The sequence below is a fragment of the Sus scrofa genome, chromosome 1 (genome assembly GCF_054392235.1).
Source record: "Sus scrofa isolate SSC_HxYL_T2T_F1_AM1 chromosome 1, Sscrofa_HxYL_maternal_Yorkshire_Landrace_v2.0, whole genome shotgun sequence".
Classification (NCBI taxonomy): Eukaryota; Metazoa; Chordata; class Mammalia; order Artiodactyla; family Suidae; genus Sus; species Sus scrofa.
Window position 1 is genome coordinate 17,029,715 of NC_139383.1, and position 20,171 is coordinate 17,049,885.

Genomic DNA, 20,171 nt, shown 5'->3' on the forward strand with positions numbered 1-20,171 from the left:
TGAAACTTGTGGAACTGAACTTTTAATAAAATGAGAACTGGCCTGTTAACCTCAGTACATTTTCAGGGTTTAAAAACCTTCTTTTATCTACATCACAGCTCTTTCGATCTTGGCATCACACAGTTCTTTCTGAGTGCTAAACAAATATAAGACTGGGTCGGTCTGGGCTCAGTCTTGCTTTCCCCTGCCAGGCTGGGGTTCATTCCGGAGGCCACGCATGTGAGTCCTTATCCCCCCCCTGGATGCCACTGTGTCCCTGAATATGCCAGGGGGCTGCTGACCTAAATGACCGAGGCCTCACCTCGGCGGAAGCTCAAGGGACCTTTATCTGGAATCCTGACCTCATCACTTCTGGGATTCATTTCCACGCTGCCAGAAGTAATAAGCACGGATGAAAAGATAGTAACAGATCGATATTATTTTTGCCCATTTTTATATTCTTCTTATTATTTTGGCTACTGCTTAGAAAGGTAAGAGCATTTTTTGCTCCTAGATAATGAAAGCACAGTTGAGGTGAAAGAAACCTGTATTATATAAACTTCTGCTGCTGAAAGAGATTGTGCTCACGGTTTTTAAACTCGGACCAGCGTTGATAAAGCTGGATTTATTCTGAAAATGATCTAACATGATCTGCTATGACCTGATGGTTTTTGTGTGTTGCAGGGGGCCTTGGCTGGGGCTGGTGGAGGAGGGTGTGCAGACCAGACTGCAGGGGAAGGAGAATGCCCAGCCAAGGAAAGCCCTGCCTGGGGCAAGGGCAGAGCGCCCAGCAAATACAAAACCCGGGTGCCAAGGACACAGGCGTAGAGACAGGAGGATGGCCAGCTTGGCAAGAGCAAGGTCTTCAGGCAGACTCACAGAGTGTCCCCAGGATGGCGTTCAAGAAGGCAAGTTTCCATAAAGTGGACCTGGGTCTTCGGACCAGGTAAAGCTCCGCTTATTAAGCTGGGACCCCAAGTAATGGGCTGATATGTCATTGAGGGAAACAGCTAGTAGATCCCACAAATGAGGCCACCAAACCCCCTTCCCTGCAGAGCAGCGTGGGTGATGGGGGTTCACTTGGCCCTCCTTAGGAAAGAAGTGCAGTGAGTGCTGAAGGAGATCCATACCATACCAGCAGGAGATCCATACCATTCTTCTCCCCCACCCCCATTTAGTTTCCCTCCTAAGCCCATTATTGACTAAAGAAAATATATTTTCACTATAAGAAAAGTTGCAATTATATTAATTCATAGTCTCTGTATAATAAGTCATGCCATGATCTCTAGACTATTAGCAGTTAAAAAAAAAAAAAAAAAAGTTCAGGGAAATGGTTTTCTTTGTATTCATGGCGTTTAGAGCAACACTTCTCAAATGTGGTCCCCAGACCTGCAGTATCAGCATCACTTGGGAGCTTGTTAGAAATGCACCTTGGACCAACTGCATTGGGCAGTCAGGGGTATGAGCCCAGCAAATCATGTTTTAACAAGTCTCCAAGAAATTCTGATGCAAGCTACAGTTTGAGAACCCTGGCCTTAGTGGAAAGAACCTGGGATGGGAGCCAGGAGACCGAATTCAGATTCCAGTGCTGGATTCCATGGTCCGGTTAACAGTCACAGTGTGCCTTCCTGTGTGTCGAGGCTCATGCAAGGATGTGAGGACATGGAGATGAGCTAGATATGATTATTATCCTCAGATACTATCTAATCCTCTCCATTCCTCTTGTTTCTCCAGGGTAGTGGCCATCTGGTTGTTGCTCTTGTTTTCTTTCACATTGGTTTCCTAGTGTCTGCAGCACCACAAGCACTCGATGTATATGCAGTGGACCAAGCGGTAAGCCATTCACCACTGTGATAAATACTACTGTACTGTTCATCAATAATCTTAATGCTAGGAGTTCCTGTCGTGGCACAGTGGTTAACGAATCCGACTAGGAACCCTGAGGTTGTGGGTTCGATCCCTGCCCTTGCTCAGTGGGTTAAGGATCCGGCATTGCTGTGAGCTGTGGTGTAGATCGAAGACGCGGCTCAGATCCCGGATCCTGCGTTGCTGTGGCTCTGGCTCCGATTAGACCCCCTAGCCTGGGAACCTCCATATGCCGCAGGAGCAGCCCTAGAAATGGCAAAAAGACAAAAAAAAATAATAATCTTAATGCTATTCTAGTCTAGTTAACACTGGTCAGCATTTATTTAATGCTTATTATATGCCAGGTGCTGAGTGCTTGTCACATATCAGCTCGTTCAGTCCTTACAGATGTCCTATACTATGGATCATATTTTTTAATCCCATTTTGCACATTAAATACATTAAGTAATTTGTCCAACATCATATATTGATAGTGTAGAGCCCGAGATGAACCCAGAAACACCTTATTCCAAAGCTCACGGTCTTAACTGTGATGGCTTTCTTCTCCGAATCCCACCAATTCACAAGCCAATTTCAGGGTAAATTTCTAGCCTCTAAGGTTAATGGCTGATTGTCTTCTCACTAGGCGCTTACACCTGCACTTTGCAGGCATCATCTTAAATGGTCAAAAAGAGTGTCTATAGTTTTCGCATTTTTCAGTAGGTTGATAGTTGCTTTTCAGTGCACTTGAGAAAGTCGTAGTGGTGGAGAATAGCACGAATACCTCACTGGCCTCTGCCGACCCTTAAAAGTCAGGCCGGAGTTGCTTCTAAGAACAAAAGTGGTTATGCAGGCCAGGCCAGAGCAGCTTCGAGAGGGGACTGGCAGAGAAGGCCGGTTTACAGGGGGCAGGGCCTTGGGTGGAGTATTCCAAGCAAGGCAGGAGGTAGAGGAAGGGGCAGATGTGAGTCTAGCCCAAGGTCAAAGGCATGAGGAGGCTGGGCTTCGGACTTCACATTGTAGGTCAGCATGGATGCAGAGGCAAGTGAGGCAGCCAACAGGAGAAGCAGTCACACGTCTGAAGTCGGCCTGAGGCTCCGGGGCCTGGGACAGCTACGGCTACTGATGGAATGATGGCTCTTGCTCCCTTGCCATTTTGGCTCTCTTTGCACACTTCCTTTTTCTATTGACTATTAATTAGTAAAGCTTAACTGGACATCTGCTATCTGCTATTCTCCTCTGAACAATTCAGGGCCAGGAGGGGTCTAGTTGGGGTTGGTGGAGGGTGTAGGTACTGAGAAAAGGAAAAGGGGATTCATATCACGAAGATCTTACCTTACTAGGAGGTGGTCCATGGTCGTCCAAATAAGTGGAATTTCCTAAAAAAAAAAAAAAAAGAAGTTGACAAATTAATAGTTTTAAACCTGCAATGAATTTCATGCAAGGTACTGAAAAGAAGTATTCTAGATATATTTCCATTTGGACAACAGAATCAAAGAAAAATGGGCAATTAATCTCCAGTTTGGTGGGATTTTGCTGATACTACCAGGCTTGGTTAATAGGTGCAGCAGTTACAAACATTCTACCCACGTGGGTATGTAAGCACACAGATACACACATGCTGAGACACGCACTATTACACCTCACCCAGTATCTGTCGAGTTTACTTCGGACCAGCGGTTCTCAACCTTCAGTGTATATCAGAGTCACAGCAGGCCTTGCTGAACCACAGAGCCCGGCCCCGCTCTCAGAGTTTCAGATTCAGTAGCTGAGAATCTGCATTTCTACCAAGCTCCCAAGCGATGCTGAGGCTGCAGGTCCCGAAAGCCCACTTTGAGAACCATTGCAGTGTTATTCCACGCGGACTTTTTCTTTTTTCTTTTTGTCTTTTTAGGGCCACACCCTCAGCATATGGAAGTTCCCAGGGTAGGGGTCAAATCAGACTACACACAGCCTCCGGCCTACACCACAGCCACAGTAACGCCAGATTCGAGCCACATCTGCGACCTATACCACAGCTCTCAGCAACGCCAGATCTTATAACCCACTGAGTGAGGCCAAGGATCGAACCTACATCCTCATGGATACTAGTCAGGTTCCTTATGGCCGAGCCACAAAGGGAACTCCCCCTTCGCTTTGTCTTGATGGTCAATTTCCCTTCATCTTTTCAGTCTAGCTTGCTTCCGAAGCTTGCCTTGTCTTCTTTGAGAGCCACTTAGGGGCATGTGTGTTTTCCAAGTGCGTGGTTTTTGTTTCCTGATGAATAAAGACTCAGGGGGGTTCTGACAGGAACTAAAGCTTATTGAGTTCCTTCTATGTAGCAGGTATTCCGCTAAGCGATTTACAGGTATTCATTCGCTTAATTCAAACTTCAGAGGTGAATTATAATTACCCCACATCCAGAGAGGAGAACAGAGCCCTGGAGAAATCCACTAATTTGCTCACAGTCACACAGCTGTTAAACTGCATAAAGGAGGGAAGACCGGTTTTTCCAGAAGGTGCTTGGGCATCTGCTCATCTGAAAAACCCACCTGGAGTGCTGCCAACTCCAGCTTTTGCACAGCCTGGGCGCTGCCAACATTACCAGCTGGCAACATGGTGGACCGTGGCAGAGCCAAGGATGTGGCCCACATAGGGGAAAGTGAAGATAACCATTTTGTTCCTAACAGAACAAGATCTGGGAAATACCAGAAATGCAAGAAGACTTCTAGAAGACAGCAGATTAGAGAATAAGGTTAATGTCCTAGTTGGAGTCGACGAAGGGCGCTTTTTCAGGAGAGAGCAAAAGTCACAGAAGAAATTGGACTGAAAAGGGGAAGCAGCGCTTAAGCCAGGGACAGCTCAAGGGGGGAAATTGATCCAAGCATGACAAATAAGTAGGTTTGGCGGATAGATATTTTCCACACTGAGGCATCATCCAACCCTTTTTTTCTTTCAGTCTTCTGATTTCTCACCCCCACGATGTGCTCAATGGCTATTCTCTAACTGGCTACTTGTACATGGCACAGACCAGAGGGGTCCAAATTTCATTCACAAGATGCTCCAACAGCCTGGACTGCTCGTGATTGGGTCATTTTCAGGAGCTTTTGAAATGTGAACGCGATGACCAATTTGCCAGGTCTTAATTATTGTGCTGCGCTCTGCTGGGAACACACATGAACAGGAAGTAGATCTCCATCTGACTCTGTAACGAGGACTTGCAGAAAAGACCCAGGAACACGGTTGCCTAAGTCTGGAGAGACGGTCAGAATGATTCCACCATAATGCAGCTGGGATGGCGGCAGAGGGTTCCCGCGTGCTCATTGTGGGAACGTGTCTTCCCCAGGAGGGATTCGAGAAATTCTAACACACTCCAGCATGTTCTCCAGGTAGTCATCTCAGGAATCAAAGGGAGCTCAAATAACTAAATGTTTCTAAAATCCTAAAAGTTTCCAAGTTCGCAGAAACTCCTAAAAAAGAAGGGTTTCAATGTCCACCCGCGACCTCCAGCTCCAGACGTGCGTATCCACTGAGTCCTTAGCAGCTCAGCCTGGGTGTCTGCAGGCATCTCACCCCACACTGGTCCAGACAGAACTCTGTCTCTGCTCCGAGGCCATCCTCCAAATTGTGTCTCTCCTGTGTTCATTATCAGGTTAGGCAACACATCCCTTCCAACAGGCCCCAAAGCCCAAGTCACCTTTGACCCACCTCTTCCCCTTCCCTATATCTGTACCAACCCGTGTGCAAGTCCCGCTGGCTCAGCCTTCAGAGTATTACTCACACTTGACAACTTCTCACCAGCCCCTCTGGGCCAACCGGGAGAGCCCCCTCTCCATCCATCAGCCATTTTCTCCCCTACGATACAGCAACCAGTCGGATCTTGCCACCTTATTCATCTGGCCATGTTAGCCTGCGGCATAAAATCAATTTCTCTAAGAACAAAATAAGCAATCCACACTGTGGTCTCTAACCCTACAGGACCCAGGCCCCACCTTCTGCCACACTGCCGCGATCGCAACAGCCTTCTCTCTGCTCCAAAACACACCAACCTAGTGTCAGCCAGGGACCTTCTGCACCGGCTCACGCTGGCTCTTTGCTCTGCCAGGATAAGTCCTTTCCTGCTCCTTTCACTCAGGCTCAGGTCAAATGTCCCTGCTTTCTCAGCTCTTCTCTCCTTCCCTTTCTGGCTTATTCCTTTCTTTCCCATCCTCCCTCTCTCATCATAAGACACCATCTCTTTCTGCACAAAGAGAGGACCAGGGCCCACCAGTGTTGGTACCTGTACCATGGACCCCACCGTCACCGCCACCAGCAGATCCCCGAGCTCGCATCCACAGCTATGTTCCTGTGCTTTATTAGAACACTGAGGCTCTAAGGACCTCGCACTAGTAACAGAGGTATGGGAAGGGAAGAGAAAAGCTACCTGAATAAAAAGTATTTCTTTAGCTAGAGACAGCAAGTTTTTATTCTCCGAGGGTATAAATGTATTATGTTTTTGGTGTTTAGGCAGAGCTTTTCATCCTAGGAGCTTACCCCTCCACAGTGCAAAATAAACAAGATTGTCAGAACTTTCCAACCTGAAGCTGGTAACCTGTGGGCTGTGGAGATCAAAGGCTGAGCACTGTTATCAAAATGAGCTTCCCTGAACAGGCTCGCGGGCATCAAAGAGGCTGCTGCTGCTACATCCTGGAGAGGATTCTATGGAGGGTGCCAAGCTGTGCGGAAGAAAGATCAGACCCAAGCCCTCAGGGTCTCTGGGCTTAAAGTTCACAATGGAAATTGGAAAAGAGAAGGCGGACGAGGGCTGACGTCTGACAAGGATGTGGAGCCAGGATGCAGGACAAGGGCTTACCTGCCACCCACTTCACTGTCCTGTGAATGTTCACTTTCCAGCCCCCAGGCTCCAATCCTTGTCATTTTTGGAGGCCTGGAGGGGCATATCATTTCACTTCTTTCCTAAGCCACGTCTTTAGAGCTCTGATTTCTGCCTCTTTTTCGTGTCTCATGTTCTTCCTTGGGGGATCAAGGATTACAGCATCTTGTCAAGTTAGGGGGAAAAGGAGAGGCACACACCCCACATGCTTCCCCTCCTACCATCAGTCAAGCTTTTAGAAGGGCCTGGCTCCACACTGCCAAGAAATTCTAGCTGGGCTGGCAATGCGATAAACCTTATGCAGAAGGTCAAGCTTCTGTAATTCTGCTTCGGCAGGTGGAGACGGCGAGGTGGCTGCGGGTCTGAAGCAACAACACACCAGCCCTCCAAACTCTCTATGCTGGTCTGTATCCAGGTAGTGGTCGTGGTTACGTGGCTCTATCCACGGGTTAAGACCAATCCAGATGTAGAAACCACCACCACCAAAACAGCCATGGTTTAATGGCTTAAAAAACGCCCTCACTAGAAAGCAAGTGATCTCAGACTTTGAGACCAGTTCAACTAGAACACATTCCAAGTCTCCGCCTGCCCACCTAGCTCTTCCTGATGGAGCCCTCCCAGCGAGGGTGTAAATATAACACCAAAGACCACGTGTGAATGTGCCAAGGTGGTACGTCCAAGTACACAGGAGTGACTGTTTGTGTCCTTGTGAGAGCAATGATACAAAAAACCAGATTTAATGCACCCAGATGGACAGGGTAAATCTCACTTTCCTAACACAGAATTACCCCCAGGACAAGTGGAAGTGTCACTCCACTCTGAATAAATTGCTTCACCTCCTCAAAGTCTTCCATACACACATCTGTAAAAATGAAATAAGCTCACAGCTCACTGTAATGAGGACATGAGGGTAAATCTCATTCTGTGAATGCCTAGAACAACAGCTGCACATACTAAGTCCCTGCTTTGTTGCCAGCAGTACTGGTGGTACTGAGTAGCAGTACCAGGGCAAGACCCCTTCACTGCCTCTCCATCTTTCCACTCAGGGGTCTTCAATCCTCACTGCACAGCCCACTGCCTGGAAGAATTTTTAAGGAATGTGGGTGCCAGGCCCCAGCCTTCACTCTCCTGATTTAATGATGTGTGGATAAGTCCTTTGGCAACTGGTATTTTCTCAAGTTCTTCAGGTAATTCTAATGTCTGGTCAGGGTTGGGAATCACTGAGCTACAAAACACAGATTAAGGTCCTTGATAATTGAGGCTCAATCTCACTTTCCAGAAATAAAAAGTAACAGATCTTATGGTGGAGCTTCACCCCAGTCACTGCCATTATTTCTGGTGAGAGATTGTACACCATGAGTTTCACGCCAAAGCAGACTGTGGCGGGGGCCGGGGGGCAGGTACCCGGGGACGGCTGACCAGGCAGCTCCCATCAGCCCCTGCTCCAGGGGCCGGGCTGCTCACAGCCACTTGAGTGTCGCCAGGTACAAAGCACCTCTGGCACAGAGATCACCCTTGAAGCCACATGGGTTGCCCAGGCCTTTCTGGGACTCCACAGAGCTTAAGTTTCTGAGCTTACATTTTCAAAACATATTAGTTCCTGGAAACAATGCCTCATATATGTTGCTCTGCTGCCCCTCTTCTTTCATGGTAAAAAGGGAGGTAGATGCATAATCTTCCCTCTGCCCAGAGCTTCCCTAGACCCACACTCAACTTAAATGAATAGGGAGATTATTCTACTAGTCCTAGAGACATACAGGTTTGATCCCTGCACACACTTTAGGCCCCACAAAGACCTGAAAGGAAAACGGCTCTAGAACATCTGAAGCAAAGACACCGTCTGGTCCCAGCGCATGGAGGCGAACTGTCTTTCCAGGCTGGGAACCCGGAGTGGAGCGGAGGTGAGGGAACCTACTGCCATGCCCACGTGCATCCAACAGAGACCAACACAGCCTGATAAAGAAGGAACTGCCAGAAACACTGACACGGAAGGCCGTGAAGAGAATTATTAATGTGCCCCATGTTTTAAGCAGCAACTGTCGCTCCTAAATAAGAGTGTGTGTGTGTGTGTGTGTGTGTGTGTGTGTGTGTGTGTGTGTGTATCTGTGTGTGTGGGTGGGTAGATGGGTGGAAAGGAGCCCAAGGGGAATCATTTAATGGATTCAGGAAGACACTGCTAATAGAAGTCACTGGTAACAGGAATGGAAGCCCAGGGGTGACCGAGGGAAGAGTGCAGGCTCCAGAACAGAGACATGGGTTCGAATGTCAGTCCTGCCCCGCATTGGCTAAGTGACCTTGGAAATACTACCTCATTTCCCTGAGGATGAATGCCCCCATTTGCATCAGAGAACATTAATAATAGCACCTAAATCATGAGGTTGTTATGAAAATGAAACAGGATGTGTGCAAAACACTTTGCATGGTGCCAGCCTGGTGCGCAGGAATTGCTCACTGAATAGGAGCTACTTCCTCATCTTATGTTACCCAATTGGATCCTTCATATTCAAGTTTATAATATTATTTATTATAGGGGAAATCAAAGAGAATCCTCAGGCTAGGAGAGTAGTCTATGGTACTAAAAATGAATACTACTCTAAAATAACTATTTGATATTTTCTATTACTACCCAATACTGGCTTCACAGGCCCTCCAAAATACACACAAAAAATTTTTGCCAATTGTTTGAAGTGCCTTTAGCAATGTGCAAATGAACTTATAAAGCCTTCTGGGGATATAATTTATTCTTGACTCTAAGTCTGACATTAGCAGCTCTATTTTTGTCTGAATTGATCCCTGAAGAAGAAAAATGTTTTCATTCTAATTCCTCTTATGGAAACTATAACATGCATTAGTGTCAATGTCACAAAAGCCACCTCTACACTATGTCAATTTTGATAAAAAACCAGCAGTTCTTTTCAAGAGCCTTTCTTTCAGGCACCCTTTCATTTATTTAATTTTTATTTTTTATTTTATTTATTTATTTATTCAGTCTTTTTGTCTTTTTAGGGCCTCACCTGTGACATATGGAGGCTCCCAGGCTAGGGGTCTAATCAGAGCTGTAGCCACCAGCCTACGCTACAGCCACAGCAACACGGGATCCAAGTCACAACTGCGACCTACACCCACAGCTCACAGCAAAGCCAGATCCTTAACCCACTGAGCAAGGCCACAACCTCATGGTTCCTACCTAGTCAGATTTGTTTCTGTTGCACCACGATGAGAACTCCAGGGACCCTTTTAAAATCATCATCATAAGCAACTCGAATCCTTTCCTTTCTTGATCCAGAAGCAGCCATTTCACATAGGATACTGGTTACCTTCAGCACAGCCACACGGCTGCATCGCACCCCCCTCGCCGCCCCCCGCCCCGGAGTCTGGGCCTCTGATAAGACACTATTAATGAAGGAGTCCGGGTGGAAGGCAGTGCTGCAGCCCCAGCTCAGTCCTTGCCAAAAAATTATGCTAATGCCACACTTTCCACCGTTAACCATGGGTTCCATTTCCCTAAGAGGCAGCTGTCAGCACACACCAGCCGTGGTTAACAATGAGGAGTTTGTGTGCTGAGTAAATGCCTCCAATAGCTCCATTTCTTATAATTAACACAGCCCCAAAGACGCTGTAAAGGAGGAGAATTGCTTGCACAACTTTATTTAAGCCTTAATAAAATTATTTTCCACTAAAGTAAAACAAATGGCTTTATTAACGATCAGTGCTTAAATATCTTTTTAAAAATAACCTTTTAAAAAATCTTGACTGTTCACCCAACCAGTTACCAAAGGCAAAAATATCCTGAAAATACTTTCTCGAGCCTAAATGATAAAAAAAAAAAGAGCATTCCAGACCCTGAAAAAAAAAATCCGAATTGTTATCAATTGTGATTTAGAAAGTGGCTTCCATTTCTAATTTTAAAAGCAAAGTAATGCTTTTCTCTGTGTATTTCAGGATCAAAAGCACTGTGTTGTGTTATAACACATTGCTTTTTTTTCTCCATTAAATCTGAACACACACTATAGGATGTCAAGGGTACATTTGTAGAAGGAAATTACTTTTGGAATGAAATGATCAGTGCAATACTGTTATAATAACAACCTAAATATAAATATGAATGATTGCCAAACTAGCTCAGGAATCCATTGTAATTGTATTATATGATCTCAGGCAGGTAGGAATAAAATATCAAAGAGAGATGGAATCGCTTAGATTTCTGTTTCATTCCATTAGATTTTCCTCCCAAAGTAATGACTACAGTCAACTGATCCCACCTTTGTGACTACAATACACCCATTTACAGAGCAGCTCCAGCCCTCCACACACCAAGGCTCCAACCAGAGCCAGCTAAATCTTCTACCAGGACCTAGCCATCATGAGTACAGACACTTTCCATCATATGCTTATTGCATGAAGCACCCCTAGGAATGTAGTGAAAGACAGGCAGGAGGAAGATGCCTAAGAATCTACCCTGAGAGAAACAAAACAAGGCCAAAAAAAAATCCTTCCTTATCATCATCAATGCTGAGCTAAGCTCTGTGCTAAGCACTTGACAGACCTCATCCCACTGCATTTCTATGACAACCTCTGAGGTCGGAACTACTAGTATCCCCATTTGACAGCAAAGGCTTGGGGAGGAAGTGACCTGCACCACGTCATACAGCCATCAGCAGGTGCTCCTGGATCTGACTGGGCTGCCTGAGTCTGGAGCCCTTTTGCTCACCACATACTCCCCACCTTGCTCAGAGATTCTGGCTTGGGAGCCACAGGTGCATGGAGATACTCAACCCTTCAGCTCTCAGTGAACCTCAGGCTGATCAGTCTGGGGCTACTCAGGGATGCGCTAAGAGAAGTGGGGCCTGAGACCTCCGTGTAACATCCAGGCAGAACCCTCACGACTTCACCCATCTAATAGTTATCAAGGGCCTAGTCTACGCTGGGCCCTGTGCATGAGGATACAGGCATGAGTGAAAAGATGTGACCGCTGTCTTTCTTGGTCAGCTTGGGCTGCTATAATAATTCACCATGGACCGGGTGACTTAAACAACAAACATTTATCTCTCACTGTTCTGGAGATTGGAAGTCTGGGATCATGGTCCAGTGTGGTCCAGTTCTCCTCCTAACTTTCAGATGGCTGTGGACTTTCTGTGTCCTCACACGGTAAAAAGAGAGAGTCTTAGCTCTTCCCCTTCTAGATAGGACACTAATCCCATCACGGGGGCCCCAGCCTCATAACCTCATCTAAACCTGATTACTATATGAAGTGCCCACCTCCAAGTACCATCAAATTAGGGGTTAGGGCTTCAATACATAGATTTTAGGAGGATACAAAGAGTCTATAGCACTGGTCCTCTGAAGTCTGCAGGAAAAATGGATGAGAAACAAGTGATTACAAAAGTATTCAGCTGCATTTGTGATGAATTTTATAAGCAGTAAAGTACTAGGTGGTGTGAGAAGGAGCAGGAGAAACTCCTTAACTCAAGGAAAAGAAGGGGTGAGGTCAAAGAAGATGGTGAGTCTAAGTTAAAAATGTCTCTGTCACCTTGAACTCAAGATCAGAAGGCAAAGTGTCATTTAAGAGGCAAAGGGAAGTTTGTGCAAAGATGTCAAGGATTTGAAATCAACTTACATGTATATGGAGCTCTAATATTCCCATGCATCATCTCAGCAGCCCCCATCCCCATCAACCCTGAGAGGTCAACAGGAGAGATGGAAGGCCTTTTTCCATAGGGGAGAACTGAGCCCAGATTCACACATCTGGAGGTGTCAAAGCTGGACTTGAACTTGGCTTCAAGCTCGCAGGAACCCCAGTCCACACTATCTCAGGGCTCTGTGCACAGTGGGACAGCGAACAGTTTGGAGAGTTTCCTAGGGCCATTGCATGTACCAAAACATCACTGTGAGCCTGGAGGAAGGCTGACCCCAGAATCCAGATGGAAGAACTCTCTGTGGACTGAGTAAGGAAACACCAGGGGAAGGTCATCAGTGGGCCTTGTTGATGTTCTACAAATGAAATAACTCTTGCTGAGTTGCGGATCACTACTTTCTTAAAGACCGGTGTCGAGGCATACATATTTTTAAATGAATTAAACATTTTTTTCTGTGTTTCTAGCTCTACCCCCTGCTTGATGGGTTTCTGAGCCGTGGCCTGAGGCCATTGGTAAATGAGCATCTGTGTCTTCTATATTCTAAGTGAAACAGTCGTATGTTTGACAGAGAACTACGTGTCACTTGCCAATTCTTTTCATGCTGTAGGAAAATGAGTATGAAAGAACGTTCTACGGGGTGTTTAGTTGTGCACTTAAATCATCTGCATACAAACAAGAGACATGAAGAGTTGCTCATAAACGCTGTTGTGTTGTTTAGAAAGTATGTGGATGAAATGGGTTTGTTGGTGAAGTAGGTCTTCCACAGATGCTGTGGTGCCGATAGAACCCATCTGGGATTATACTTTCATATATATTTTCAAGCAACACAAGGAGGAGATCACAGTTTCTTCTTTACTAGATCTTCAAATGTAAAAGAGGATTTTTAATAGAGCAGCAGAAATTCCTGAAGCCACTCAGAACAGTAATCCTCACAAAATGAACTAGCAATCGAACAGATGAGCCTGGTGGTGTCTATTAAAAAAGAGTAGGTTTCAATAAATACATCATCTCTCCCTTTTCTATCTTCCCTCTAGTTCTATTTTGTATCAGATTTAATAGGATTTAGGTGAGATTTTTGTGGTTCATAGAACTATAATATTGGAAGATAAAAGGGAGTCTTATACCTCCATATGCTACTCTGTAGGCACAGATAAACACTTTCCCTCCAAACACAAAAAGGCCAAACAAATAAGTGCCTAAAAATCAGAAATTCCACGCCAAAGATGAGCTGAAGTATGAACACAGGAGAAAGAATGTGAGCACTGCAGCAAATCAGTCCAAGGTGGCAATCCACTTACTGAATGTGACCTTGGGCTAGGTCTTGAATTTCTGGGTTTTAGTTTCCCCACTGGGAAAAGAAGGAAGAATCAAACTTACCTCTGAGGCCTCGGGGGTGGGGGGTGGGGGGGCACGTAGAACATCTATAAACTGCCTGGCATGCATACAATAAAGCATAGCTTTTGTGATTATATTTAAAATAGAGCCAATTTGAACACATGGTGTGTTCAAGAGAACCTCTTCCAAGTAATCACATGCATAAACATCCCCAGCACTGAAACATGCATCTCTCATTATGCACTAGAATCGCCTGTCACTGCCTTCCTCCACAATTTCCAGGATTTATGATGGGAGGTTATACCTGGGCATGAATGAAATGTAATTTTTTAAAAACCTGGCAGGCTTTGGCTATTTGGATGCTTGTATTATTATTCTGAAAGATAAAGTGTACTTTATCTTTCAGAAGTCATAAATACTTGAGAGCACAGAGTAGATGTCTTTTCTAGCAAAGTCTTAATCGTGCCTTTCAACAAAATGAGTTGAGGAAGTGTACCTTCTTTTTTTTTCTTTTTTCTTTTTATTCAAGTGCACTTTCTTATACCCAGCAAGAGGTCTTTCTTAAAAGCCCAGCTGCCTTGAATTCCTCATAGATCTGGAAATCTGAGTGCTCTTTCAAAGTTGCAATGAGTCGCTTGCTTTTCTGAACCACCAAAGGACTGGGTCTGAGGGTGGAGGCACACACAGGACTTGGTTGCAAAGTTGGCTGAACCAGCATGAACTCCACTGGAGGAAAACTGGAGTTCTTCTTTACAGAAAAACAAACAGCTGCTTTCTGGGTTTTCATGCTTGTAAATTTCAAACACATGCAAGCCTGCTTAATATCAACTTGCTAATTGGAAAATGCTTCCTAATTAAAAAAAAAGTTTTCTACAACAGCACAAAACATCAATCAAATGAATCTATGCCTACTGCAAATAACTTATCTGTCATGATGCAAAGGGAGCATCAGCTTATCAAGACAGAACTTTCCGTCTAAGGAGTTTTTTGGAAGTGGAACAAGGCTTCCGAGCAGCATCCTCCAAGTGGCAGTGCTGAAGCCATGCTGATCAACCCGGGCCTGGTGTGGAGAAACCTCCTTCGCTGGATGGAAGGAAGTGCCTGGTGACCTCACCACCTTCCTTCCAATTCTCAGATTCCCCAAAGACCCTTCATGGCAACAAGCAAATGACACTGCTCATCTTTTTAAAAAATCACTTTATTTATCGTGTAGATTTCATTCATTTGAGTAAATGTGAATAACATCAAGAACACAGATATCCATGATATCAAGAAGACATTTTAACATGGGCATGACTATGTCTAGCACAGAATCTGACATAAGAAAAACATATATTTATAACTTCAACCCTGCCTTAAAGAAAGGTAGGAATGGGAAGGGAAAACTGGTTAAATAATGCAAAATGTATTTCTCTTTTAGGATTATACCAACCAAATGACATAAGCGTCAAAAAATGTTCTCTCTTGTGAATGCCAGGCAAACATGTCCTGATTCAGGCCCACTGAAGTGGTAGGACTGGGGCTGCATGGGGATGAGACAGTCTAACTTCAAGACAAAGGATGGAAATTAGAGTTGAGTGTAGCAGAACTGCAAGGTTCTTGTTAAGGATTCTGCTGCCAAGATTTCACAAGAGAAGCCACAGGCCAGGCAACAGTAAGAACAAGACTCTGGTTGCTCTAGAGGCCTTGAACACTTCTCACTCGAGCAAAGCCATTACAACCCTAAAAAAAAAATCATGCTCTGTGAGGGCCATAAAAAAGATAAATAGGAGCGAATGGGAATGCTCTTCCACATAAATACATAACAGAATAATTGAAGAAATCACTCAGCAATGGAGAAAATACATTTCATGACAATGCAAAGAGGCACCGGAGCAAAAATAACTTGGAAGGATTATAAAAATAATAACGTAGGGTTATAAATAATAGGAGAAATTGAATATGCTAATGAAATCGTGATGATGAAAGCGAGAAACAGAGAAGGAGATTATCCTAGCTAATAGAAACATAAAGCGGTAGGAGATGAATTTTTAGGTAGGACACACTTGATCCTTTCCCCTGGTACAGAAAATTAAGGGAAAGGAATGAATATTTATTACGTGCCAATCATGGGTTGTACATGAGACAAATCATTACACACACGTCTCTCATTCAATCTTCAAGTAGATATCGCTTTCTCATCTTGTGGACGAAGAAACCAACCCTCGGAGAGGTCAAAACACTTTCCTGAGGAGGGACGATTAAACAAGCGCAAGGCTAGGCTAGCCTTGGAACAATTCGCTTCCAGAATCCACTGCAGACTCCTCCTCCCACTCAGCTCCACCATCCTGGCTGCTGCTTCTCCCGACAAAGGCCTTGAACACTTCTTACCCTGGATTTTTTTTTTTTTTTTTAAATCAGGGATTTTAAAATGTCGTTCAAGCCAGTGAGAGATGTCAGGTTTAGAAACCCATGATAGCGTTTTTAAAAATGTTATTTTATTTCCCAATTACTACATAAGATAACCAATGTTGTCACGGGATGAAGTAGGAAAGAATTTTTAAACGCTTTCTTTTTATATCGACCATACACACATTCTAAAGTTCTCTAAGTTATGTTGCACAAAACTGATTAAGAGATATTTGTCTCAGGAAGAGATTTGTCTCAACTGAAGAGACTCATTCTATTTTTAAATGAGTTCCATGCATAGTCCTTAAAACACTCAAGTCAAGTTTACAAAACCTTGAAGTCAAGCTTACAAAGGATAGTCTGTTGTTTCCTCACCTACAATGTTTTATCACCAGTTTTTACCCACCCAAAATATCCACTCAAGCCCCACCTAACTTCTTTCAGTAAGTCTATTTTTCAAAACCCAGCTACACTCATTTGCCTCTTTGAATTTCCACTATTGGGTAGGGATGTGTATGTATATGTATGTGTGTACACACACACACACACACACACACACACACACACACACACACAATTTCTCCTCCCCCCAGCAAGGAGAGAAGGGTCTACCCTAGCCCTGGAGAGTAATCAAATTTGACTGCTTCATGTTCCATTTCACTTTGGCATGGACTCTGCTGGCCTAAAAACCAAGTGTTTTCTCTTTCTTTACATTTTGATACTAAAAATAAAAAGTAAATGACTTTCCCTAAAAAGCCAAGGAATTTTTAAAAATAACCAATGTTTCCCTGCTGTACCTCTGATCACAGAATTAAACACCATACTGAAAATTCAATGCTTGATTCATATGCATGGGGAATCATTCCAAAGCTTTAAATATCATGACCCTATGTCCTAAAGGGCACTTACAAAGCAATTTCAAAAATGGGTCCTTTTTGTTATTCCACTCCAGGGATCATTTTCAGCATCTATTCTAATCACTAGTGTTATAAAAATCACCTAACGAACAGACAGGTCTATATTTGGAATCAAATTCCTTTGACTGCAATCATCCTTGAATGTGCCACACCAAACAACTTTATCAGGACATCCAAACGAAGTCTGCAGTAGAGACCACCTTAATTTTTAAAGGTTTGAAGCCAACATAACATTCCCAATCATGACCACTTCTAGACCTAAATATTGCAGAGTGCAAAGTAGTATTTTTGATTTAGCTTGTCTAGATTTTAAATTGTTTGCGAATAAAACAACATACAAAATGCAAACTGAATTGACAAATATTTTTACTAGCACTGAAAGAGAAAATACACATCAGCCCCTTGGAACCTCTTGGCTTTGCATGGAGAAGCACTGGGTGCTGTGGGGCAAACCAGAGGAACCAGAGGAAAGATTTCAGACCCATTTCACTGCCCAGGAAACTGGACTCTAGAATTTCCTACTTTGTCGAGTTATAATTCTTTCTCTCTCTATGACTGTGGATTATAAAATTTTTAGAAACAGATGAGGATAAGACCCAATTATTACCTCAATACATAATACTCCTGTTCAATTCCTTCAGCGTTTTCATGGTCTCAGAAATCAGTGCGTGAGTTTGCTTTACACCGTATGTATGTATCACTCCAAAATACCGCTGCAGGTAAATAAATACTACTCTTTGCAATCAATATACACTCAGATTTTTCCATTTTTACGTAGGTTCTTCATTCTCATCTGGTGAGTATCCTTGTCTACTGACAGAAAAAAAACGACCAACCTGTGGTTTCTCAACCACTCGCCACCCAGGCCTGGATCAGACAGAAAAAAATAAACAAAGGTGGAGAAGGAATGCTATGCTTCTTCCTCTTAAAACATCTGGGAAATTTTATAAGAGGTAAGGACCCTTGAAGGACACCTGGAATCTGGATCCCAGCTTTACCACTAACAAGTATGTAATAATGGTCAGGTCACTAAGCTTCACTGAGTCTTACCTGGCTCATGGAAAACTGGCTTAACATGAATATAATCAAGCATCTAAAGTCATGGTGTAAACAGTCTGCACTATGAGCTCTGGACTTCTGCACCTGCCCATAGCCCTCTACATATACTCATCGAGCCGTGTTAATTGACTGGCTGACTGATTGACTATATGTTTAGAGGAGGATTAGCGGTCTATGATGGCCAACCTTAGAGTGGAAGTAATACTTGAGCTGTGCCTTAAGGGGTGGACATGATCCAAGTCAGATGTGATAAAGGGAAGGGCATTTACTGCAAAGGAACAGCATTAAGTGATCAAATGATGGGTAGCATCGGTTTGGCCGGTTTGTGTGCTGGCGGAATGGTGAGAACATGGAGGGAGACAAAATTGTAATAATAGTACCTGCAGCTCTTCTTTTTTTTTTTTATTTTTTTGGGGTTTTTTTGCGTGTCTTTTTAGGGCCGCAGCTGCAGCATATGGAGGTTCCCAGGCTAGGGGTCTAATCAGAGCTGTAGCTGCCGGCCTATGCCAGAGCCACAGCAACATGGGATCCAAGCCGCGTCTGCGAACTACACCACAGCTCACGGCAACGCCAGATCCTTAACCCACTGAGCGGGGCCAGGGATCAAACCCACATCCTCATGGATGCTAGTTGGGTTCGCTAACCACGGAGCCACCAAGGGAACTCCTCTGCAGCTCTTTGATCATTTCTACAATTTGTCATGGACCTTATGGGTGAAAATTTACATGTGAAGCCAAATTCTGTTCACTGAATGTGTTCGCTGATTTCAAAATGTTCTTAACCAGGCTTCTCATAAAAATGATCAAAAATCTCCCCAAACCCACCATGATATACTAATTACACCTATATTCTCTCTTTCAAATACAAAAAAAATACATATATACACACACACATATGTAGCACCAAGTTCTTGCTTATGTTTCTCTAATAATCCAACTGTAAGAAATTATTCACAAGAAAACGTTATCTCTGGGGATCAAAAAAGAAGGAAAAGGAGAAAGTCAGGGATTTGACCGTCGTAACACAGTTCAGATACCTTAATTCTCAACCAGTTCTGGAATGAAGACCAACCTGAAATGTAACTCAGGGCAAGTTTATACACCTCGTTCTATTCTAATCAGTTCAAAGGCATCGCTCCTGACCACGTCACACAGCTTGTGCAGAAACACTCGATTTATATAATATAACAGATAATCCCAGACATTACACAAGAGATGACATGGAGGGGGGCCCACTCCCCGCTCTAGTCGCATCTTTTAAGGAGGCAGCTATGCCTTAGTCACTGGCATTTACATGATTAAAGAAAAACTAGTGTTAAGGACCTTGGATTAGGAGCACCCCTGCTTGTGCATCTCCGCTGTACTTGCTTCCTGTGCATAGCGTTTAGTTTATCCATAACAGGATTGCACAATGTTATGCTAATGGGTTTGACTCTGGTTTTGTTTATTCTGTGAATGTTTATCATATTACCTTACATGAAATCAATCAAAAGATAGTTTTCAAAGTTGGGATTTTTTGCCTAAATATAAGGGAAGAAATGTTTCACCTGGCAAATGACTTTTCTTCAGGTCCAAGTACTGCCCTGGTTGCTGCCAGTTCAAGCGCGCGCAGTTCACACGGCACAACTCACATGGTATTGCCCAGCATGTGCCATGGGGCCTGTGGACTCACCCCAGGTGGACATGCCCCACTTTCTAGTTAATCTCATTGTCTCTAAGAGCCATCTTTTCTCCTGCAGTAATACAACTATTAGTGAGCAAAACCCAGGTGAAAAACTATATATTGATTTCTACCTGCACGTATGAAACTGTACTTTGCCCAAACCGTTGCCAGTTCCCGCTGTGGCCTCTCTGTAGCACCAGGATGCAGCTTCGATCCCCGGCTTGGCGCAGTGAGTTAAAGGATCCAGTGCTGCCAGAAGCTGCAGCATAGGTCACAACTGCGGCTTGGATCTGATCTCTGACCTGTGGAACTCCATATGCCACAGGGCAGCCAAAAAAGAAAAAGAAATTAAAAAAAAGCTGTTTCCAAACACAAGTTCCCACCTGCCTCAGATTCCTCTTCACTCTGCATGGAACTGCCATTCCATTTCCTTGGTTACTTGGCTCTCAGACTCCAAACAGAGTCCTCCGTGTATGTCCAGACCCTTCCAGTAGACAG

General features: G+C 44.3%; 1 protein-coding gene across 6 annotated transcripts in view; it reads right to left on the bottom strand.

Annotated features, from left to right (window-relative positions):
- The window catches only part of UST (uronyl 2-sulfotransferase), a 439,470-nt gene that overhangs the window by 176,737 nt on the left and 242,562 nt on the right, over positions 1-20,171 (bottom strand). For all 6 annotated transcript variants that reach the window (XR_014844857.1, XR_014844856.1, XM_085024120.1 and 3 more), the window contains one exon: positions 3,160-3,203. Coding sequence is in view for 2 of the 6 variants with exons in the window: in XM_021086988.2 (XP_020942647.1) it covers positions 3,160-3,203 (44 nt within the window). In the remaining 4 variants the exon portion in view is untranslated. The remainder of the gene's footprint in view (positions 1-3,159; positions 3,204-20,171) is intronic.